The sequence below is a fragment of the Acinonyx jubatus genome, chromosome D3 (genome assembly GCF_027475565.1).
Source record: "Acinonyx jubatus isolate Ajub_Pintada_27869175 chromosome D3, VMU_Ajub_asm_v1.0, whole genome shotgun sequence".
Taxonomy (NCBI): domain Eukaryota; kingdom Metazoa; phylum Chordata; class Mammalia; order Carnivora; family Felidae; genus Acinonyx; species Acinonyx jubatus.
Genome location: NC_069392.1, coordinates 68,426,084 through 68,451,055, shown reverse-complemented (window position 1 = coordinate 68,451,055; position 24,972 = coordinate 68,426,084). Strand labels below are relative to the sequence as shown.

General features: G+C 50.2%; 1 protein-coding gene across 2 annotated transcripts in view; it reads right to left on the bottom strand.

Moving 5' to 3' along the window:
* Nucleotides 1–24,972, bottom strand: part of MAPK4 (mitogen-activated protein kinase 4) — a 150,799-nt gene that overhangs the window by 5,678 nt on the left and 120,149 nt on the right. For both annotated transcript variants that reach the window (XM_027068968.2, XM_027068969.2), the window contains exons 3-4: nucleotides 7,345–7,489; nucleotides 5,401–5,562 (exon numbers count right to left, since the gene is read on the bottom strand). In XM_027068968.2, the coding sequence (XP_026924769.1) occupies nucleotides 5,401–5,562; nucleotides 7,345–7,489 (307 nt within the window). The remainder of the gene's footprint in view (nucleotides 1–5,400; nucleotides 5,563–7,344; nucleotides 7,490–24,972) is intronic.

Here is a 24,972-nt window from a genome sequence, read left to right as displayed (position 1 = left end):
TTTTTGTACTTTCCCCTTTGTAAAAAGGTTTTTAGCCATTTTCTTTCTTGTGATCCCCACCACGATCCAGTGACAAATTCAGAGCAGAGACTGATTTTTGACTTCACAAATGAATCAACAGAGGCCCAGCAGGGTAAAGTGACTTCCTAAAGTCATTGCTGGTTAGAGAAGGCCTGGGGCGAGAACTCTGCCTTAGGGTGGATTTCTCCAGAGACAGGGGTGGGGATGTAGGTAGTTCAGTGGTAGTGATCCCGGAAGCCCTGGTAGGGGAGTGGGAAAGAAGCCCCGACAAGGTGTGCCCTTGAGCAGGTTCCTCCTGTGGTCACCTGGGGCTCGGTTCCCCTGTGGGAGGGATCCTCTAGGAGACAGCGTGGGACACACTTCAGAGGTGGCTCCACTTGTGATGTCGGGGGGAGCTGAGGTATCTCTACGCCCACTCCCATGTGGTGGGGGTTGCATGCTGCTGGGGTGGACAGAGGAGCCTGTGGCTCCCAGGTGCCAGCAGTGACAAGCCTCCACTGAGAAAGGTCACTGAGAAAGTGTGGCAGGTGGGACAGGACCAGGGCTCCTGAGTCTAGTCCTTCTATGACATATTGCCCCTGGAGGTTTGACAAACAAGGGCAGGCAGGCTTGATATTAAAAATATTTAGCCACCAGGCTGCAGCTCTTCTGGGGACTAGGGACTAGATCAAGGGGAGATCCGAGGCAGCTGGAACCTGGATAGGCAGGGACACTCAGAAGCCTTGGGGAGTGGCTCGTTGCCAACCAGCATGAAAGTACATCGAGATACTGGCCGCCAGTTGGGGGGAGGGGGGGGCGGTGTGGGTGTGCACCGGCCAAGCATCAGCTCTGCACTCAGGTACTGGTGTCCTTTCTCCCAAACGGGGGTGGGGCCAGCCATGTGCCCTGTGGGCTCTGCTCTGGGTTATCTCAGGACAAGGTCTACCTCTCTGGAGGTCTGCATTACCTCTGGGTGCTGGAGGCCCCACTTAAATCATGACTTAGCTAATCGTGTTACCGCCCTCGCGGTAAGGGAGAAATGCAGCTGAGCTCAAGGACCTCAGCCAGCACCACGACCCTGCCCCTCACTCCAGCCCTGGGTCTCTTTGCAGGAAGATTCACCAATGATTCAGGAAACTGACGGATTCAGAAGGTCACTGGCTTCCCAGGAGGACACGGCACTTCTCTGTAACCCTAGACGGAAAGATCAGTAATGCAACAGTAACCCTGATCACCGCCAAGTGCTCTGGGGTTCAGGGGGTGCTTCTGGGTCGGGGCTGCCAGACCTGAGAGAGCGTCACAGATTCTGGGAAGAAATCAGGCACCGCAGCACACAGCCCCGCTCTGGTACTGCCTGGCTCCAGGCGGGGCAAGTCTCTCCCTCTTGGGGCCGCCTCCCTCTCTGGGCCTGACCTATTACTCTGGACCTTCTGACAAGGAGAGGAGAGAGTTGAAGCTCTAACCAGGGGCAGGCTTCGTCACCATCATCACTGTTACTGATAAGCACCCAGCAAACCCTGAAGCTGGAAAGGGCCACTCCACGGACTCTACTAAGAATCAGTCTCCTCTTTCCTCCCTGATAGTTCGTCTTCTAGCACGTGCCCACACACTTCTGGAAGCCCAAATATTAGAGCCTCCTTATATCTCACCCAAAGCTGTCCCCCTTTAACCTCCGCCCCTAAGCCTAGCTCTGCCCTCTGTGGTTCCCATGTGTCGGCATGTTCTCTCTTCCCCATGATTGGTTCCCTCACAATTCAAGGCAGCAGCAGCCGGGTCCTGTGTAAGCCCCCCCACTCCATCTGGCACACGCTGGCCCACATCTCCCAGCATCCCCTGCAGTTTGATGTGGTTGTGTGATGGGGGCCTTTGGGGGCGTGGAAGTGACGTGTATACCCCACTTTCAGGCCACATGCATAAAGATCTCTTGCAAGAGCCTCTGCTCTCTCTTCCCCTGGCTTCGACCAAAAATGGGTGTCCAGGGGGACCTTGAAAGCTGCGTGTTAAAGATGGCGACACCTTTCTGACAGCCTGGGTCCTGGGCAGAGCCCCAGGCTCCCCCACTCTGTCCGGACTTGAGATGAGCCATGCATACACTGCTAGCAGGATCACTCGGAAGGTTCCAGGTTTATCTGCCACAGTGTTAGTTTTGCCTCAGCGTAGAAACCCTACCCACCCACCCCCCTCCAACTCCTCTCCTCTGGACTCAATCTCCCCACATGTTTTGAAGGCATTTCTAATATGAGACTTCTGTACAATTTTGTCACATTCCTGTGGCCCAGTAGACTCCAAACTGGACTTCCCAGAGCCCCAGGGGTTCTAGAAGGATTCTCAGGGGCAGTTCTGGAGACTGAGAGGCAGGTCAGCAGGGCCCTGAGGTCCCCAATTCTGCTTTAGCCAGAGCACTCCTTTTACTTGTTTTGATATTAGATTTCTTCACATCTGTCACTTATGATGTATTTTTTTTATTAAAAAAATTTTTTTTAATGTTTATTTTTTAGAGAGAGACAAAGTGAGCAGGGAAGGTACAGAGAGAGAGGAAGACACAGAATCTGAAGCAGGCTCCAGGCTCGGAGCTGTCAGCACAGAGCCTGATGCGGGGCTGATGCGGGGCTCGAACTCACAAACCATGAAATTGTGACCTGAGCTGAAGTTAGATGCTTAACTGCCCGAGCCACCCAGGCACCTCTATGACATAATTACTTCTTATAGTAAATGGAGCTCAAAACTGATGCCCCGATACAGTCTCAGGGACTGTCTCCCTTGTCCCACGCCTGTGGCTAGATGGCTGTGTCAGATGCTGAGGGACAGTCACCTAGACTGTCCTTTGAGCCTCTGGGGGCTACAGCCAGAGAGATACCCCTGCTTCTTCCCAGGCCTGCGGGGCCTCAAATGTACAGGAGAGGGAGTGACTGCAGGTCACCAAGTGCTCTTCGGGGCAGGGGGGCCTGACGCCCTTTCTCTCACTGGTATTTCGTATCAGTGACATCTCCTCCTAAAGCCAGAGATCAGTTGGAGACCTCTTCACGGCCAGAGGCAGGCAAGAGAATTTTGTTTGGAGTTGAGTTTTGGCACGTTGGGAGGGTGGGGCCAGCCTAGCTTTAGTGAACACCTGTTTGGCTACAGGATCGAGTCCAAACTCCTCAGCCTCTCAGTCCTTCTCACCTCTCCAGCTTTACTTCCTACCACCGGGTCTGTGACTCGTCCAGCCGATGTGGGCCCTTACCACGTCCCTCGGTCCAGCTTCTCTGTCCCTCTCGGTGCGTGGTGGCTCCCTTCCTCTCCCCAAATACCCGGGGCTCCCGCCGGCCCCTTCGGATGTGTTCCTTAGTCTTTGTTCTCATCTCTGGCAGGTGTTCCTGGTCTTCCCAGCAAGACCACCTCTTGTGTTTCTGAACTTCCATCCCTAGCACTCTGGTGGCTTAATAAACGTCGGTGGATGCTGCTGATGACAGTGACAGTGAGGAGCTTTATCCCTCTCAGGACCAACTCCGATTTTGCCAAGACAAAGCCCACCACTCTGAGAGCCAAGTCCCCGAGGGGCTGCTATGTGTGTGGACATGGGGGACACGTCCCTGATCCAGAATTCCCGAGAGGTAAACGCACCTCTTGTCTTGTGGTGGGATTTCTACAGGGGCCTAGGACTCAAAGTAAAGATACATGGGCTGAGTCTTAGTTGGTGGTGAATCAAATGATCCCTCTTCTCCTTTAATGAAGGGAAAACTGAGGCAGCTTATGATTGAATGGGGATCATGGCCAAGGACATTTCTGAAAGACATTGTTAGTGCTTTCCTGATGGTCTAATTTGTAATAAGGACACAAAGTGGCACAGAATAAATATCCATTTTATAGCCTCCACTGCAGCAAGGTAGGGCTGTGGGACTAAGTTCTGGCCAACGAAACAAGAGTGACGGTGAGGTGTACAAATTCTGGCCCATGACCTTAAGGGCAAGGGGACCCGCCCTCCTTCCCTACTTTCCTCCAGGTGGTAAGAGGGCAGAATAATAAGATAGAAGGCGCTTAGGCCCCTGGGTGACTTTGTATAGCAGGCTCAGCATGTTGGGCCTGGACTGTTTGCTTTTAGATTATTATATAAGAGAGACATAAACTTCGTAACTTCCTTTTACTTTTCTTTTCTTTAAATATTTAATTTTAAGTAATCTCTTACACCCATGTGGGGCTCGAACTCACAACCGGGAGATCAAGAGTCACATGCTCCACTGACTGAGCCAGCCAGATACCCCTTAACTTCGTTTTTCTTAAAAAAGAAATGAATCTTATTTAAATAATTAAGAATTTGGGTCTCTCTTACAATTGGCTGAACCTGTATCCTACCTAATAGAAGGGTCTCCTAAGGAAGCCTCTAGCAAGTATGAGGCCTGGTGATAATGTTAACATTTAAGTTGATGAGTAACTATCCTATGCCCAGGGCATTACAAATTCTATTTTACTTACTCATCATGATGACCCTATGTGACGCATATCACTATACCCATTCTATAGTTAAGGAAACTGAGATGCAGAGAAGTTAAGAAACTTGCTCAAGGCCAAACAGCTACTCACTGATGGAATTGGGAATTGAGTCTGGGTCTGGGTCTCAAGCTCATAAAACTCATATTCTCTAAGAATGAAACCCTGCCATTTGCAACAACGTGGATGGAACTGGAGGGTATCATGCTAAATGAAATAAGTCAGGCAAAGACAGATATTCTATGTTTTCACTCATACGTGGAACTTGAGAAACTTAACAGAAGATCATGGGGGAAGAGAAGGGGAAAACATAGTTTCAAACAGAGAGGGAAGCAAATCATAAGAGATTCTTAAATATACAGAACAAACTCAGGGTTGATGAGTGAGGGGAGGGGTGTGGGGGAGAGGGGAAATGGGTGGTGGGCACTGAGGAGGGCACTTGCTGCGATGAGCACTGGGTGTATGTAAGCGATGAATCATGGGACTCTACACCCGAAGCCAAGAGCACACTGTATACACTGTATGTTAGTTAACTGGACAATAAATTATATTAAAATATAAAAATGAAAAAAAACCACCTCACATTCTCTGCACCACATCATCAAGGGGAAAAAGATAAAGGGAGAGGAAGCAGGGCAGGAAGGAAGGCAAGTGAAAAAGATGAGAAGGAAAAGGAAGCAAAAACAGGGGTAGACTATGGGAGACCACTAACGACTGCCTTGAGGGGGGCCTGATGGCTGCACTCCAGGGGCCAGTGACGCTCAGCCTGGAAGTAGCTAGAGCAGATTCCTGCTGCAGTGGGGCGGCCTTGGCTCCTACATCTAAGGACTTCGCTCCGTCCTTTTGGAAGGAGACCCCCCCCCCCCCCAGCCCCGCAGGGTGAAGCCAGAGCACAGCCTCCAGGGTGCTGGCCTGGCTGTCCCGCGGAGGTACCTTCGCTGTTCACTTCGGGCAGCAGCTTGCGCAGTGGCCGCTTCACCTCCCAGGTGCTGCTGACGAAGGAAGGCATCACCTTGAGCAGCTCGTCTTTGTCCTCCTCCCGGATCACGGGGATGGTCTCCAGGATGAGCTGCATCTGCTCCAGCTCGTGGGCCCCTGGGGAGCCAAATACCAGATGGTTACGAGGGAGCTGCCCAAGTGGCTGGGGCAGCCAGCCCCAGGTGGGAAACCAGGGAAACCCCCAGGTGGTTCTAGGAGGCCTGGGAGGGGCAGCACAGGACAGTGGGAGCAGCGCTGGGCCGGGGGCCAGGGTACCTGGGTTCTGGTCTTCCCTCTGCCACTAACTTGCTGTGTGACTGTGGGCAGGTTGCTTGCCATCTCTGGGGCTTGGCTTTGTCAAATGTCTCTGCTTCTGGAATGGACCAGTCTGATATAGACTGATCAGCCAGAGCTAACAGCCGGGTCCAAGACTTCCCAAGTCCCCTTTCCAGATGCCTCTCTGCATGTTCTTTCACAGGCTGGGAAAGGAAATGATTTTAAAACCAGGACTGAGCCTCACCTTTTGGTTTCCAATTAGGAGGATCCCAGTGAGGAGGGGGAAATTCAGAAATAACAAATTGGCTTTGGAATGCGTCTTGGGAACTAAGTGGTACTGCTCACTCCTTCAGGCAGTGGGAGGAGGACGGGTTATGCCAGGTCTGCGAAACAGGAGTGGAGTCAGGCATTTATTCGCTCCTTCATTCATTCACTCAATAATGACTTACTGAGCACCTTCTTCCTGGCAGGCATCAGGCAGGAAGTTCGTCCTTAAGGAGCTTCAGACATTATGAGTCTCAGAACTCACAACTCCTGCCGCCCAGACACTGATGCTGTGTCAGCGCTGTGGCACTGCTGGTGAGGCTCAGGTCTCTCTCTTCCTTGTCCCCCTGGACCTCCAGACTCTTCTTATTTCCACTGCTCCCATTTTCCCTTCTGCTTGAGTACCCCTTCCATTTACCTCTACGGGTTAAATCCTTAACCAAGACTCTCCAAATTCAAGAAGTCCCCAGACTTATCTAGCTGCTCAGAGGGCCCTCCCCTTACCACCAATTCCTACAGGACTCCCATCTGCCGGAAGCTGGTGGCCTATGGTAGGGCCCTTCCATGTCCCCCAACGACGCCCTGTGTAGCACCAAGCATGTGTGGATGCTGTGGTGCTGCCCCAGCGAGTGCCTATAGCTCAGGTTCTATTCTGAAGCGGTCCCTTTGGCTGCCCCCACGGAGGACAGCTCAGGGACTCTGGGAGCCCCCTGAGGGGCCCCTGTCCAAATGAACACTCCAGACTGACTGCTCCCAGTCGCAGGGAGAGAGGAGGAAGAGGCTGAAAATGTAGGATAGATGTTTTCAGGGGTCAATCTCAAGGTGTCTGAGTATAAGTAGTCACTTGATTTTGAAAGTTCTGTGCTCAGTAGACTATTTTTAGCCTCTCCAGTATTTTGCCTGAAATGATAATAAGGTGCCTCCAAGTAGCTCCATAAGGCTGTGCAGGTAATTTCCTTTTTTTTAGTTTTTAAAGTTTATTTATTTATTTGGAGAGAGAGAGAGAGCAATGGACGGGCAGAGCAAGAGGGAAAGAGGGAGAGAGAGAGAGAGAGAGAGAGAGAGAGAGAGAATTGCAAGCAGGCTCCGCGCTGTCAGCACAGAGTCGGAGGCGGGGGCTCGATCTCAGGATCAATGAGATCGTCACCTGAGCTGAAATCAAGAAGAGTTGGACGCTTAAGCGACTGAGCCACCCAGATGACCCCATACAGGTCATTTTAAAGAGAAAGACCAGGATGTTTTGTGATTGGCATGCTGTGTTGTTTTTTTTTTTTCTTCTTCTTCTTTTTTTGCACTCAGTTTGCCCTTTTTACAGAACGCCACTAGAGGAGAAGTCAGATGACATGGCTAGTGACTTACCGGCAAAGAGCATTCTCCCCGTGAGCATCTCGGCCAGGATGCAGCCGGCGGCCCACATGTCGATGGCTTTGGTGTAGTTGTTTGGGGAGAGGAGCAGGCGTGGTGAGCGGTACCACTTAGTTACCAACCCTTCCGACAGATAGCCCTGGAAGACAAATAAAACCCAGTTCTGATGATCAGCCATGTGTAGATACCCTCTGTCCCAAGCACCTCCTTCGAGGATCTCTCCCCATCCGAAGGCAGCACCCCTTTCTGGATCCCTTCACTGTTGAACCTTACCTGAGGCCCAGGGGTTCTCCTCTGTGGACAGGGAGGCAATATTTCAGAAAGAATACTTTCCCACCCCAACTTGATGTAACCATGCAGAACAAATCTGCCCTCATCTAGTAAGAAGATGGATAAATAGGAACCATAGTCAAGTTCATTACCACCATCAATGGAGTAATGATGAGAACCTGGAATTTCATTCATCCAGTGACTGCATCTCAGAAATAGCCCTACATTTGAAATCAAGCCAGTTACTTTGGTGCTGATGAGTAGAATTAATGTGGCTACAATGTCAGAGACACCGAGCCCCTGCTGAAAATGGATAAGGCCAGCTTTGTAATGGGTGCAGGTGAACAGCATATGGAAACAGCCCTAAATGGCAGAGTGGACACAGCTTTGGTTGGCTCAGAGGATTCTGGGAGTTCTACAGCGTGTCTTTTTGGCAGACAGGTGTACTAGCTGACTTCAGCCACTGCTCAGGGATTTGTGCTCTGGGATCGAATCCTTCCCTACAAGATATGGTGATGACATAAGTGTTTTAGCACAGAATGGAAAATATAGCCAGGCAATTTGGAAGTTGTTTTCTACATAATTCAGAACGTTTACCCCACAATGTAACCTGTGAGGTGTCCATTTGGATTACCTGGAACAGTCTCTTTAAATTGAGAAGGTAGACCCATTTGGGGGTCAAGGTGAGACAATTCAGACTGAGGGGATACCATGGGAGACTTTAGGGATGGTCTTGTTATCTGCTGATGGAACCCCCCATTTAGCATTTGAATTGTCCTTTTTACTGACTGAAGAAGTATCACAGACCCAGGCTAAAGCAGATGAAAACTTAAGAAGCCCAAATACCCAGGAGCTTTTGATCAACATCTAGACTCTCTTTATGTGTTAAGCAAAGATTTATTAAATGTTTGAAACCTTCTGAGAGCCTGCATTATGACAGCGGTTTTCTCTCCTCTGTGGCACATACTTCCTCCGAGTAGGGACTCAAACTGGTGGAGGGAAGCGGGAAGAGAGGAAATGACACAGAGCTTCCCCGATCTCAATGCTCCGACCCAAATGGACTCCTTACAATCCCCTCATGTCCCCTTCTGGTCACCTGCCTTTCCCCCAGCCCCCTAGCGACCACTGCTTTCTGTCCTCTAGTTTTGCTTTGTACAGAATGTCCTATAAATGGAGTCATAGCTGCTTTTTGAGGTTAAATTCCTTCCATTAGCATAATGCAGCCAGACTCATACATGTTGTTGTATGTGCAATAGGTTGTTAGGAGTTTAAGTTTGATTCTAAAAATTACAGACACTTGGGATGCCTGGCTGGCTCAGTCAGTAGAGCATGCAACTCTTGATCTCAGGGTTGTGAGTTCAACCCCCATGTTGGGTGTAGAGATTACTTAAAAAGAAAAAAAATCTTAGGGCACCTTGGTGGCTCAGTTGGTTAAGTGTCCGACTCTTGGTTTTGGCTCAGGTCATGATCTCATGGTTCATGAGTTCAAGCCCCACACTGGGCTCTGCACTGACAGTATGGAGCCTGCTTGGGATTCTCCCACCCCCACCCTGCCCACCCCCATCTCAAAACAAATAAAAATTAAAAAAAATACATAAAATAAAATCTTTAAAAAAATTACAGACACAAGCCAAACTGTAGAAGTTCACTTCTGGGTGGGTGGTTCGTAAATAAAGAATGGTCTGATTTATTTTCTAGTCAGAGGCTGAGACTGCCAGAGACTAAAGCGGAGTCACCCAGAGGGGAGGTGATATAAGGGGAGTTTTCTCTGATATGTAAATGAACAGTCTTTTAGGGAATGGAATTTCCTGTAATTAACTTCTGGCTCTCTGCAGCATCTAGGACTGCGGTGGGCACACAGAGGGGTGGGGGTGCGGGGGCTTCCTTCCAGAAATACATGCCTTGAAAGTAAAACAATGATGTTTGCCTGGCAACACTGCCCCTGGGCCAGAAATAAGGGCCAGGCCATGATAGCAGCTAAGAAAGTTCACTCACAGCTCTTCCTTACTTTTGAATGAAAATCTAGAACCTGATGCTTTTTCCTTAACCACTAGCTGCCGCTTCTCTCTGGTTACTTGCCTCTCAAGCCCTTTTGAAAATATAGAGAAGACATACTGATGTGTTTCAGAAGCCATAGGGCAGAGGAGAATTTGGGAACCAACAGGAGGCTCTCTTCCTGGTTGGTGGGGCAGACCTGGGGACATGGTGGCAGGGGTCCTGCCCTCAGCTGGGATGAGCCCGCGGCGTCTGAGCAAGAGTGGCTCTGGGACCCACAACATACTGGTGATCTGAATTCAAGAAAGTTTCAGTGGAGTGATTGGGCAAAAGTCAGAATCCTCTAGAATGAAAAGAAAATATCTTTAAAGAATATCCAGGAGTGGAGACTCGGTTTTATCAGAAGGGCTCACAAATCAGTAAGTACATCGGCTCAACTGATATCCTTAAATGGCTTTCCTGCCAGAGCCTGCGGGTGGGGACAGTTGTAGAGGAGCCTGTCCTCAATCATCAGACCTGGTCTCACACGGTGCACTGTCGAGCGAGTCGGAGGCATCACGGCTCCGAGGGGACAGGAAACCAACGCTCCTACACTTCTCCGCGGCCACCTCTCAGCACGTGAGAGGCAAGACTGGAGTTGCCCTTTCCTGAGGGTCCCTTTCCTCCTGCCACCCCATCCCTTGGTGTTCCGGCGGGAAGCTGATTCTGGAGGTGCTGCTGGGGGGCGGTTGGACAGGGTTTCCCGTCGAGACCCCGTCACGGGACCATCGGGCCTTCTTCATCTATTGCTCTGACCAGTCCATTTTGCTTCTTTGTAAGCGTCAGGTACAGCCAAGGGGAGGCTTTGATTTTGCAAAAGCATCGTAGGTGTTTGGGAAATAATCTAGCAGCAGCCGGCCTCTGAGGAGGGTAATTAGGGACCCCCGACAGATCCAACGGGAAGGTATGTATAATTAATGCTCTGAGCATCTTCTTTGCAGAGGGAGCAGGGGGCACTGTGCTCAGTCCCAGCCGCCTGCCAGGGAATGGAGAACAGCCTTGCTCACCCTCACCCCAGAAGGGTGGGCCCCGGCCCGCTGCTCCAGCGAGCGAGCACAGGGTGGGCTCCCGGTCTGGGCCACTTGTTTCTATGCCTCCACCCGCTCTGAGCCTGATCTCTTGTGTCTGGGAGACAGAAGGAAGGTTGGGGGAGAAGCATGTTCCAATAAGCCTTCCATTTCACCCTTCTGGCCCCTCATGAGGAGAGGGCGAATTTAAATGGGGACACAGTCCCTGAAGAATGAAAGCCCAGGCCACAGTAGCTGAGTGTGTGGTGTGGGGAGGACAAGGTGGGAAGGTTGGTTTCTCGCCTCACACTGAATGGCTGCTTAGGGCTACCCCTGCGTCCAGGCCAGGCTGGGGGGCGGGGGTTCCGACAGCCTCACCTCCTCTACCAGAAGTCTCTGCCAGGTGTTGTCCCTGTGTATGGAAATGAAGGTGATGATTAAAACCTTCCCTGCCTTCAAAGAGCGTATAATGCGGTCAAAAAGACGAAATACTGACTATGATTGTCGGAAGGATAAGGAAATGATCTCGGTCAACATTTACGTGGGACTTGCTCTGTGCCGAGCGCTGTGTTAGCATTTTACATGCATTCATTCTGTAGTCTCCCCATCAGCCTCTCGATGCAGGCTCTTCACAGAGTAGTAACACAACCCGCCCAAGGTCATATGACCAGGAAGTGGCCCAGGATGTCTGGCTCCAGAGCCATGCTCTAACCTGTACGTTGCTGGACCTCCACCACCACGCACATCAGAGTCCTGGTAAGCAGCGAGGAAGAGGCATACTTAGAACGCACAGGGGCATGTCCGTTTAGCAGTGGGTCAGGGAAGGCTCCACGCCGATGAGGTTCGAGCTGGTCTTGAAGGATGGGGACATCTTAGGTAGTTTTGTGGTGACAATGGGCACCAGTGTGAGTAAAGATTGGGGGGGGTGGGTGGGAAGACCTGGAATGTGTTCAGGGGACAGAGAGAAATCTGGGCATGTGGACAAATGGGATGAGGGAAGAGGCAGAGGAGAATGACCTTTGTTCTGAAAGTTAGTGGTTGCCAAGGACCCCCAACAATGGGAACCAGGGGAAGTGCTTGTGAGATGTACAGATCGCCCAAAGTTACTGGCTTGGAGTCATGGAGGTCCATCTTGAATGAGCTCCCCAGGGAACCCGTGAGCCCCCCCCCCCCCCCCCCCCGTCCCTCCCAGTTTGAGAACACCAGGAAGAACAAAGGAGGGCTGCAGAATTGGGGAAGGAGGGGTCGGGAGTAGGACAGGAGTTTCACTTTATGCTGGGAGAGGTTGCTCTGCTTTTCCCGTTGGCCCTGGGCAGGCCTTCCTCCTACGGTATGGCTCTTGCTGATTCTTAGTACCGGGGAGGGTGTTGTGGAGCACAGCAGTTACAGGCTCTGCAGTCCTTGTTGCTCGCAGCCTGAAGAAACCTGCAAGCCCTGGCCGACAGCAAGATGCTACTCTCTGGATAGCAGGGGATCATGGGGCTCAGGAAGGCCTTGGGAAAGCCCCCAGGCACCGTGCTTCCTTGCAGCACACAAATACACCCCTGTCTGATCTAGAAGAAAGTAGGTCAAGGGAAAAAGAAATCAGGCTATGGAGGAGTAGAATTTTTAGCCTCAGGGGTCAATGGGGGTGTTGCATGGATGCTGTGATTCTTGTGGACGTGCTAGTTCCCAGAAGACCTTCTGGTGAGCGTGCCGTGGAAATTGAAAGAATACACACAAGGAATGGGAAAGTCACACACGGAAGGGGGGGGTGGCATGAAAGCTGCCTTTAGGCATTTGCAAGTCTATCATATGGATGAGGAGTGAAGCTTGTTCGCTGAGACTCTGGGGACACACGTGAGCCAAAGCATGAGACAGAAATCTATGTAATACGATAATAATAGCTAACATTTACTGAACTCCTCAAACTGCTCTGCTTCATATGGATCAACTCACTTCATCCACATAACACCCCCATGAGGTAGGGACTCTCATTATATCCATTTCTACAGAGAGGAATCTGAGGCACAGAGAGGGGAAGCACTCTATCTATGGTCACACAGGCTGTAAGAGACAAGCTGGGTTCCACCCCAGGCTGTGCGGATGTAGCACCCCCATCTGAATATGCAGCTCTGCTGCCTTTCACGTGAGGAAACCCTCTAAAGCTAAGTGGGGGACTGGGCTCCTAACAGGCTGAGGTGTCCGGGCACAGCACGGACAAGCTTGTGGAGAGATGTGCCAACACCACCCTCCTGGTGGACATCTAGAGCACAGCTTCCAAGACTGTGGCGTGCACTCGAATACTCAGGGATCCGGGCTGATTGAAAGCAGATTCCGTTTCATCAGGGGGACAAGGTGATGCCGATGCTGCAGCACTGACCTTGGACCAGCAAAGCCATCGCTGACCTTTAATATCACACCTTGCCCTAAGGAATTATGATCTGCCTTGCTCGCAGGCCAGGCAGATTTCTCATTCAGAGCAGCAGGCTGACCTATAATAGGGGTTAATTTTTTGTGTTACAGACACCCATCAAAAGATCATTTAGAAAAACAGCACCCTCCCAGAGGCCCCTCTAAGCACAGAGGTACGGTCCCCCGCTCTCCAGTCTTTTCCCCCTGAAGGTATAATTCTTACTTGTGCCAATATCCGTATCAGGCGTGCTAGAAGCCTTTTTAAAAAGACAGAACACCACAGCAAATAGCCGTTCTTATTGTTGACTCCACACTCATTCTATTAAACTCATTTCCATGAAAATGTGCAGCAGGGAACCTCTCAAGCCGAGGAAAGGAACACACAATCTTAAAAGCCAAGTGCACAGCACAATCCTTAGTAAGTCATCGGGTACATTCTGTTTATGCAGCTGAAATGCACACGGGGGAAGGAATAATATGGTAAAATCAGCTGCACTGAGTTTTCATTACCTTCAAGATGCCCTAAATGCTTATATGTCCCCTTTTTTCAGGGCTGCCCCTTCCCCATTCCATGCTCTAGGGGATCCTGTCCAATGAAATTCACAGTCTCTGCCTAGGTTTCCATGGAAATCAACCAAAGCCCAGTTAAGTTCCTACAGGTCTGCAGACTCCATGTGGTTTCCTGTCTTTATATTTTAAAAAATTGTGATAGAACCGCTTTTTTAAAAAAGAATTTATTCTCGGGGTGCCTGGGTGGCTCAGTCGGTTAAGCGTCCAGCTCTTGGTTTTGGCTCAGGTCACGATCTCATGGTTTGGGAGATGGAGCCTGGCATCGGGCTCCTCGCTGGCAGGTGCAGAGCCTGCTTGGGATCCTCTCTCTCTGCCCCTCCCCCACTCACTCTGTCTCTCAGAAAAAATAAACTTAAAAAAGAATGTTTTTTAATACTTTATTTTCAACTGTGGCAAAATACACTCAACATAAAATTCACCATCGTAAGCAGTTTTAAGTGTACAATTCAGCGACACCGAGTAGGTTCGCACTGTTGTGAATCCATCCATCCATCTCACGCAAGTGAGTCTGTACCCATGCAAGACGATCCCAGACTGCGTGCCCCCGGCCCCTGGCAACCACCCGTCTACTTCGTCTCTGTCAATCTGGCTGTACCGTCTTTTGGTCACTGGCTTATTTCTCTCAGCATAATCTACTTCTCCGTACCTTTAGGCAGCAGGAAAGTGGGGGAGCAACGGGGTGGGCTTCCTTTTAAAAAGCACTTTCTTGAAATGCAGTTGCCTTCTAATTCAACTACAGCTTACATCCCAGGTAAAAGCTCTGGCCATGACCCTCATGGGGTCCAAACCATGAAGTCTGAATTCTACCACAGTTCAAAGACATGACAAAATGTTTTGTTTGTTTGGAGATGTACCGGGATCGCCGGCTGTCCTCCCGCCATCGTCACCAGGGATGCGCCGCTGAGCTGGTTAGAGAGGTCGATGGAGGGAAGGCTTGTTAAGCTGCTTCAGCCTCAGTTTCCCCATCTGCTTGAGTTCCTGGTCTCCAAGTTTCCCTCTGCGGGGCGCTAGAGTCCTAGGATGCTGCACCACAACACAGCAAACTTTAAATGAGGGGCCCTGCTGGGCCAAAGTGGCTCGTTGTTAATGGGCTGGTCTGTGAGCAAAGACTCCTTTTAGGAAGATGCATTAACTGCCAGGCCATAATTAGACATTTGTCTCGCTGACTTTCACAGGGCAATCTGGCAGCATCCTGGGGCAGCTGCTCTCAGAACTGCTACCCATCAGAAGCACCTGGGGAACTTCAGAGAATCCCGATTCTCAGGCCACCTGCCGTAGCAATGACGTCAGAATCTCTGCGGCTAGGCCCCGAGCATTAGTACTTTTTAAAACTCCCCAGGTGATTTCGGTTTATAGCCACACTTGAGAACCAGTGTCCCATAGACCTTGGTCCACCTGCTTTGAAGGGTAAACAGTGTTCTCAAGGTTCCCCAATTAGTGCAGCTTCTATTTTTGGCTCCTCTCAGGATGAGATGAATCCTTGAATAGCCACAGAGGTCTTCTCCGGGCAGCTGACCCCAAGGAAGTAAAAATTTACTGGAAAGCAACCTATAATAACAACGGCTGCCATTTATTGAAAACATACGATATGCTAGGCACTACGCCAAGTGCTACTTTATTATTGGCCCATTTCATTATTAAAATGACCCTGTGAGAAAAGTATAGAGCAGTGAATAACTTGGCCAAGGCCAGATGAGCTAAAAGTTGGCAGTGCTGAGATTCAATCCCAGCAGCGGACAAAACGAAGTCCCTATAATCACGGAGCATCCTTGTTAGCAGGACAGATAGATGAACAAATGAATGTATAACATGTCTGGTGAAGACAGTACTAGGAATGAAAATAAAGCAGGGTAAGGAGATAGAGTGAAGGATTAGGTGGGTGGTCCGAGAAAGCCTCTGTGATAAGGGGACATTAGTGACTCTCGTAGCCATAGGGGGAACATCCAAGATGTTGATCTGTGAGTCCCAAGTCTTCCTTTCTGTCCCCCACCTCCATCCCCAAATGAGAGCAGCACTTTCAACTTTCTCCCCTCACCTAGCAAACCCTCCTTGGAGATCTCTCAACAACATCCAGATAAAAGTAACTGAGAACATCTTTACGCGGGGTAGAACTAACGTCTGTGGAACACCCATTATGCACAAGGGATTTTTCTTTTTTTTCTTTTTGCCAGCATTAGCCTAGCTAATGTAAAAATAAATATATATTTTTTCATTTTCTATATGGGGAAATTATTGCAGCCCCTACATCCTCTGCCTGGCTTGATAGGCCCACAGTGGAATCTCAGGAATCGACTGCCAGTCAATAAATTATTTGGAGGTTTGCTGGCCATGTGACTATCACAGGGCAAGGGTAACAGCCATGTTCAACTCCAGCCCTCTGAAATCTTGGGGCTCCCTCAGGTGTGAGCCGCGGCTGTGAATCTCCATCTGACATTATCTTGAGGCTGCATTGTGGTAGCTGGGCCCTTTGTGCTGCTAATCTTGGTGGGGGTCAACCCGGAGGTCAGACTCAGCACCTTAGTGCATCGTTCCCCCCTCCACTCTCAAAAAGAAAGAGAAGGCTAACCCCAGGGCACTGTGGAGTAAGGTGTACAATAATAATGAACATTTGCCAGGGACTGACCACGTGGCAGGTACCATCCCGAGCTCTCTGTGTTCTTTCATGATTGTCATGATAGTCTCACAGCGTGGGCACTATCACTGTCCCCACTCTTTGGCAGGGAGTTGAGGCAGGGAAGTCAACGACCCAGTACCAACATCACCCAGTCCCACAGCAGACAGTTCTGTTCCTATTTCTGGCCTTCCCCTCACAGCTGCTCATATACCATCCCTTCCCAGAGGATAAGAATTCTCCCCCGTTTAGCTTACAGAGCATGCTCAGAAGAATAAATGGAACTTTCTTGGGCTTTCCTTTCTCAGAAGGCTCTGAGGCATAAATCACGACCTTTGTTAAAGATAACGAAGATGGAGGGGTGCCTGGGTGGCTCATCTGGTTAGGCATCTGACTTAGGTTCAGGTCATGATCTCCCGGTTGGTGAGCCCTGCATGGGACTCTGCACTGACTGCACGGAGTCTGCTTGGGATTCTCTCTTTCTCCCTCTCTCTGCCCCTCCCCGACTTGCGCTTTCTCTCCCTTTCAAAATAAATACACTTAAAAAAAAGATAACTAAGATGGAATCGAGACTAAGAAAAGTGAGATGGTCTTGCTTTTTTCTATGGAAGCAGGGTCCGGTGGAATTTAGAAGGGCGTGGCAGATTTTAGAACCCTGGGGGGGCTGGATTATACAGATGGCTGTGGGTGGGACTGGCACTGGGCCCAGGCAGCTTACCTGAAGGGGTTAGAAATCCCTATCTCGGGGGCCTTTGAAGGGCAGGAGCCTGGGGAAGTTGGCACCGGTCAGTGCTAAGCTCCTGCTGTGGGCAAGCTCCGGACAGGGTCCAGCCTGTACGTAGGAAAGGAAGTAGCTGCCTGTAGAACGTGGGAGAATGAGCCAGAAAAACTCTGCTACTTCTGACCTTGGCTACCTCTCTGTCCTGAGGCCGGAAAGTCTCCACTACAGAGTCACTGTTTTTAGTTCAGTGTTTCCCAAAATGGGTCAACATCCCCAAAATGCTGGCAGGAGGAGATAACACTGTGTGAACGAACACCCTTGGGGCAAGTGGGCAATAACGAAGAAGTTTATTTACAGTCTCAGGATCTCCTAGGTGGGGATTCAGGATATACCACCTGTCATACTTCTTTGTCCACATAACCATTGTTTTCTAGGTGTATCCTGGGGACCAATCTTTCTCCAGATTCCTTGGGAAAGACTGGGCCAGGTCCTTGTTTACACGTTTACTACCTGGGAGAGGAAACATATTGACCTATTAGCCATTGTCTTCTATTATATTAGCAAGGTCTAATGTCATCATGGCTCCTGTGGAATGAAAACTCACACTTCGAGCCTCACTTATCTCTGGGCCCCTGAGGGCAGGGACCGCTTATACCTGCTGTGCCCCAGGTCCGCAGGCAGAAGAGGTTGAAGGCACAGGTGACTACATGTTACAAAAGCCCTCAGAAATGTTGGCTACTCAGAGTTCACCGAGACTCTGGCCTCAAGGGTGGGCAGTGCAGGCCCGTGGGGGTAGGGCAGGCCTGTTGGATGGGTGCCGTTGCCCCCTTCCCCCCAACCACTGGGGAAGCACAGGCTGCAGGGGATGGAGGAGGCCTGTGGGTGGGCTGGCCGGAAGGCCCTGACACCAGCTCCAGCCCCCCTTCAATGTTGCTTCTGTCAGGGTCAGAACCCAGCTCTGGGCTCAGTAACCCTGTCTGCCCCTGCCCTCAAGAAGGGTCTTCTCTCCTTGGCTGCTGGGCCGCCTGGATCACATTATTAATCAAGGATCACATCTTGTCTCTGCAGAAACACTTCTCTTCCAAAAAAACCCTGCAGGTCCCCAGCACACATCTCATTTCTGAAATGTCTCACTCGCTGAGGGACCGCCCGAGTCACCTGCTCTGGGGAATTCCGGTCCCATTTCAGAAGCTTTGTTGACAGGCATTTCTTAAATTTTTCTGGTGGGTCTGGCTGTGTGTGAGGGACTCTGAGTTGGGGGGCTGTCCTCAGGGAGCTTACAAGCCAATTCTGCACAGGCAGTTTGCTGGTTTGATTGCAAAGACCATCATTAAGTCAGGGACACTCAGTGCTGGGCGAGGGAAGGGTGGGGCAGTCACTGTGTGAAGACGTTTTGGAGGCCTCTTAAAAATATGAAATTATGGGGGCGCCTGGGTGGCTTGGTCGGTTAAGTGTCCGACTTCGGCTCAGGTCATGATCTCACGGTCCGTGGGTTCGAGCCCCGCGTCGGGCTCTGTGCTGACAGCTCAGAGCCTGGAGCCTGCTTCAGATTCTGTGTCTCCCTCTCTCTGTGACCCTCCCCCGTTCATGCTCTGTCTCTCTCTGTCTCAAAAATAAATAAACATTAAAAAAAATATATGAAATTATGAACACAAAATCAGGTGTGAAATTGAATATTTATTTTTGAATCAGAAAACTGCAGATTAAAAATCAGAAAAAGCTGGCAAATACTATGAACATCACATAATTCACAAAAATAACATTTTTACCAATTAGCTGCTTGCCAAACAGCAGGTAGCGAACACGTGCATGTACTGCATAATCTCTGATCGTCTCTTCTATGATAATTTTGTTTAAAAAACTTTTCAAGGTTTATTTTATTTTTGAGAGAGAGAGAGAGAGAGTGACAGAGTGCGAGCAGGGGAGGGGCAGAAAGAGGAGGGAAATAGAGAATCCAAAGCAGGCTCCAGACTCTGAGCTGTCAGCACAGAGCCCGACGTGGGGCCCAAACCCATGAACCGTGAGATCATGATCTAAGCCGACGTTGGACACTTAACTGACTGCACCACCCAGGCACCCCTCTGTGACAATTTTGTAATATACTTTTGTTACAGCCAGAAGTTAAAGCTAGTTCAGTCTGAACTAGAAAATCAATGAATTAGAACTGAATCTATGAATCTATGAATCTATGAATTAGAATTTAGTTCAGTCTGAACTAGAAAATCTATTTATGAATTGAAAATCTAACTCAGTCTTTCCTCTATTACGGCGGACACTTTAGAATGATTGGTATTTTATAATTTTCTTTCGGCGCCAAAACTAGTCATTTGGTCAGGTCATGTAAGTTTCTAGGACTATTGTCAAGTTTGGGGCAAACCGTACCCACTAGGCACTCATCTGTACATAGGCTGTAAGATTTGGGGGCTTTTCTAGTTTTCTCATGTGGTGACTAAACTTCTATGTTTTGAATTGATGGCACTCGTTAACCAGGCTGTCGTTAACCAAGCTGGGCTGGGGGGTAGCCACAGGGGGGCCCTGCCGGGCCATTCCAGAGCCACCCAACAGGAGGGCAAGTGTGGTGGGGGGCACGTCAGAATGGAAAGAGACAAGTTCTTAGCTAACTGCTGTCAAAATATCTCAGTTTGCAAATATTACAGAAATATACGACCACGTGAACGCATCGTGAGAGGTCCTGAGTTTGCTTGGTGAACTCTGCGGTGCATCTGGCCCCGAGCAGGAATAAGGGCCAAAGAAGAGGGAGCGGCGGAGGCAGACAGGGAGGCATGTTGTTAGGATTTTCAAGATAGGGAAGCAGGTACATACTCCAGGAACCTTCCTTAGAGTAAACTATGGCAGGACCTGTCTTCTCATAGGCTGAGGCAGATTGTCTCGTCACTCCAGAGAGCTTGTAAAGAGGGGAAGATTACCGTGGAAGCCAGGGTGGTTCTGAAGGGTGTTTCTTTCCCTGCTTACAAGGCAAGCTGGTATGATCCCTGGCCACCAGCAAAGGTCTCTGATCTCCCCTTGCCACCTGGCTGCCTTAAATTCCTTTACCAAGAGCCAAAACCCTTGGTTTCACTTTTAGAGGAACAGCCAAAAAGCAAATTCCTTGGCTCCCCCAAAAGAGTATACAGTGGCTGATGACTGAAGTGAGGACAGTCCTTTGGGGAAACGCCCTTAACCTGTGAAGTGTGTTCCAACTCCAGGTCAGAACTGAATTGGAAATAGGGTCAATGCAGATGTAATTAGTTAAGAGGAAGTCATCAGGATGGACCTCAACCCAGTATGACTGGTGTCCTTATTGAAAGGGGACATTTGGACACAGACACCCACGTGGGGAGGAAGCCCTAAGGCGAAGGCAGAGATGGAGTGAAGCTTCTACAAGCCAAGACATGCCAAAGACTGCCAGCAAAGCGCCAGAAGCGAGGGGACAGGCACGGAATAGATTCTCCCTCTCAGCACTTAGAGGAACCAACCCGGAGAACACCTTGGTCTCAGCCTGGTAGCGTCCAGACCTGGGAGATGATAGGTTTCTGTTCTTCAAGCCGCTCGGTTTGTGGTGCTTTGTGGACAGGAGCTCTAGCAAACGATTACCAAGCCCAGACCCCGTGATGGGTTTCATTTCGTTTTCTTCCCACAATGACGATTTCCATCTGTGTTTTTAAGCAGCAAAAATCAAACTTCTCCCAAATCCTTTCTGGCGTCCCTTTTCTCCTGGTGACCTGACTCTCAGGTGCCCCCGTGCTGGGGGTCCACAGCGCCCTGAAGCACTTTCCTTAGCAGGAGCACCTGGCTCTGGTGTCCCTGCAGCCTGTGCTCCCCTGCCAGACAGAGATGCCTCACGTGCCGTGTTGGGAACAGGAGGTTCAAGTCCTGGGCTGGCAGCTGACTTGCTGGTGACTTAGAGTAACTGTCTCAACCTCACTGAACCTCAGCTTCCTCATCTGCACACAATGGAGAGAACACCTTCTAAGGGTGCTGCCAGGATTGAACAGAAAATGTGTGATGCACTCCGCTTGAATAGTGTCACTCTGCCCTTCCTTTCTCAGGCTCTGTTTGTTTGGTTTTTTTCTAAGTTTATTTGTATTTATTTTGAGAAAGATACAGAAAGCAAGCGGGGGAGGGGCAGAGAGAGAAGGAGACAGAATCCCAGGCAGGCTCCATCCACGCTGTCAGCACAGAGCCGGATACGGGGCTTGAACTCATGAACCACGTGATCATGACCTGAGTGGAGACCAAGAATTGGACACTTAACCGACTGAGCCACCCAGGTGCCCCCAGGCTCTGTTTTGATGGAGGCTTCAATGGTTTCCTTGTGCTTGTGATGCCCAAACTCCTCAGCGTGAGTTCTGAGGTTCTCACCCATCTGCCCTCTTCCCTTCCCAGCCTTCCAGCCTTCCACTCCCTGCTCCCCTGGAGTGACGCGCTGCCATCCGCGAGATGTCCCCCACGGTTCCCTTGCAGTTGCCCTCACCTGGAACGCCTCCTCTCTCACTCCCCACCCAGGTCCTGCCAACCCTCAAGGCTACCTTCACACCCACGCCCTCAAGACATGCTCTTTCCCAATGAGCTCTAATTTAGAGGGAAGATGGGGCTAGAAGAGGGGGACGGGAAGGAACGTTTTCACCAAAAGACCCCTGTGCACTCATTTCACACTGGGTATTTCCTGCCACCTTGTCTGCTGTGCTGAGATTTTAGTCTGTGCTCTGGCTTTCTGGTTTGATCATCCGCGGCAGGACAGTAAACAGTGCTGTTTACCCAGTGCGTTCAATTCACACTGGTTTCTGAGAGCGACCAGCTGAAGGAGAAGCGTGATTGCCCCCTTCCTATACCCAGCACACACGTTTCACTGCCAGAGTCTGGCGAGGGGGACAGTGACGGGACGTTAATGACTGCCATCTGGATGCCGCTCTCCTGTCTCTCTCCGAGAGGGTGGTGTGGGTGCAGGGTGAAGGAGGCAGCAGAGCCGGAGGCTGGCAATAAGGCCGTATCTTCCTGGGTACATTAGTGCCACCTATGTGGTGTCACCGAAGCCCTCTCTATGCAGATAACTCTTCCAGGAAGTCTTCTGCCGGGCCTGCTAGTCCCACGTTCAGAATAAATTGCACGGGGTAACATTCCGGGTGTGCAGGGGGGCCGCTGTTAAGACGCAGAAGGACACCTGTCATTCATTCGCCGAGGATTAAGTGTTCACAGCTGGGGAGACATAGGCGGCCACGAGCCCACTCTAAAGTGTTTACAGCGGGGCTGCTGGATGGCGAGGACACCGTGGGAACAGGGACTATGGAAGGCGCCAAGAGCCCCGGGTGGACTGAGCACTTTGCGTGTGTGGGAAGTGGCTGTGGAGAAAGGAGGCCGAGAAATGCCCACCTAAGGTCGGAGGCTGGGCCCACCAGGGGCAGCTCCCAGAGAAACCGAGTCCCGCAAGATGGGGACACGCTTGGCAGAAGGGATTCGGGCTGGCTGTTTGCCAGAGAGCAGGAGGTTTGCCCCATATGCATACAGTGCCACGACTTTCTTTTGATTGTAATCATTTTGGATAGAAATGTTCCCAGAATATTAAGGGCACGGTTTTCAATAGCTTCAAAGCTCTCGTTCTCTCTCATTCTTTTTTTTGTTTTCTTCCAAGCAGCAGGACCTCTTTGATTCTTCCCCATCCGACGTCTCTTGCTCTTACTGGGCACTTCCTATTGAGTCAGAGGTGGGAAGTCACCGACGTGATCGTGGGCCTGCCCTGCACCCCTGTGGCAGCCCCTGGGCAGAACCCCAGGGCCCCGAGGAACACCGTTTGAAAATGTCTGGGTCGGAAAGAGCACCGGACATACCACTCATTGGTCACATAAGCCTCGGCAATCTTAGCCACCCTCAGTCTTAGTTTCCTCATCTGTAAAATGGGAGACAGCAATACAGTCCTACCTAGTCCACGGGATTCCCATGGGAATCGTCCGGTAACCGAATAATCAAACCTGTGGGAAGTCACTGGACCCTGGGAAGGGCTTTACCAACCCAAGTTTCTATCATCATTCACATCATACACACAGCTGGCTTCTTAAAATAGACTGTGATTTAACACCCTTCTGCAGGGTCAAGATTTTGAACAGCAGGATCCCGAGTCCTCACACACTGCAGCTCGCGGCTATCAAAGGAAGGCAGAAACCCCTCTCCAGAGCCTGATGGCTGTGATTTTTTTTGGTTAATGCTGATGTCTGCCTTTTTCTCCTGTCTCCTTCCTTGTCAGACTCTCAGCTGTCACTTCTCTCTGCAGTCCCTAGTTTGTTGCCCCTAATCCATTGGGGATTTGACAACCAGATAATGAAGTTTGTTGGAATCGTGTGCAAAAGTGAGGGTACGCTGGCTCAGGTGAAATGTAGACCCTTCGTGTATGGGCTGGGCGCCCTCTGTTTAGCAGTTGAGAATCTACCCTCCATTTTGCCTGTGGCTCAGATGAATGGGGCTGCAAGACAGGACTCCTGTCCTTGCTCACGAGCCCAAAATTTATATTGCACTTGGGAGCTGCCAGCCAGCCCCACGCGGTGCTCTCCCCCACAGGACACCAGAGGAGATCACCGGCTGGAAGCTGAGTTGATAGAAACAGGTGTCCTTGCCCGAGCTGTCCCATCCCATCTAGCTGGCTCTGGTCCTTTTCTTTCTTTCCTCACACACGCCCTGGCTCTGTTCCATCAAGTCATAAGAAGAGCTCCGTCTACTGAGGGTTCCTCCCTGCCAAGCACTGTGCTAAGCACTTCGCATTCTTTATTTTATTCAGTCCTTAGAACAAACCTATGAAATAGGTTCTGTTACTTTCTTCTTACAGGTAAGAACATTGAGCTTAGAGGATAAATAACTTGTTCAAGGTCACACATTTTTTAAGGAACAGGACCAGGGCTTATATCCTGATGGCTACACTCCAGGGTAGCATGTACCATGTAGTGCTTGGAGAACAATGAAGTATTTCCTCTCGAGAGTGGACAGGAGGCCAACTGGGACTGGATGAGGCCCTGCAGCGAGGCTCTGGGTGAGAATACCCAAGACCTTGGCTATAGGCAGACAACAGTCAGGTGGTATGATTTCTAGAGCAGCAGGAAGGTTGCTTGAAAAATACTGCCTCCACCTGCTGGCTGATGCCTGAACATCTCTTTCCTTGGGATTCAACTTTCCCTTTTTACAGTGAAAAGTAAAACTTAAAATAGAAGTATCACCAGGCTGCACATGACTGTGTGCTAAAATTCACACTACAGTGTAAATGACTGACTGTGGCTTTGTTTTCAAGATCTATGGAGGATTTTGAGAGAAGGAACGAGGGGATGAGGGAGACCAGGGAAGGAGATGGGGGACAGCCAACTGTGGATGGAAGCTCTAATGAGGGGGAGGGGATACAGAGAGGGGAGACCAGAAGATTACAAGATAGCCTCCAGCAACTCTGCAGTTTTGTCTAAACTCAGCCCAGGTTCTAGACCCTCTCACTCTCTTAAACCACTGGGGCTGTTTTCTTCATAAAAGTGGACTGGGCCAGAGCCTACTACTGAACATCCTTTCAAGTAAAACCCGAGAATGATAGAAACCTATTTTGCAAAGCAATTCTCTAGGCGAGATGTCTTTTTTTTTTAATTTTTTTTTTTTTTAACGTTTATTTATCTTTGAGACAAAGAGAGACAGAGCATGAACGGGGGAGGGTCAGAGAGAGGGAGACACAGAATCTGAAACAGGCTCCAGGCTCTGAGCTGTCAGCACAGAGCCCGACGCGGGGCTCGAACTCACGGACCGCGAGATCACGACCTGAGCCGAAATCGGACGCTTAACCGACTGAGCCACCCAGGCGCACCCCCCCTTTTTTTTTTTTTCATACTCTGACTTGAGGACGATTGGCTTTAGAAAACTACCTACTTGGATGCCACACAGGCACTTAAATGGCAATGTGTGTAGAAAGTCCCATATATACATAGACTAGGCTATCGCACATATTATGCCCCGGTATTTGTTAAGTTCAATGGTACAGACCTTCATAATTGTTTTTT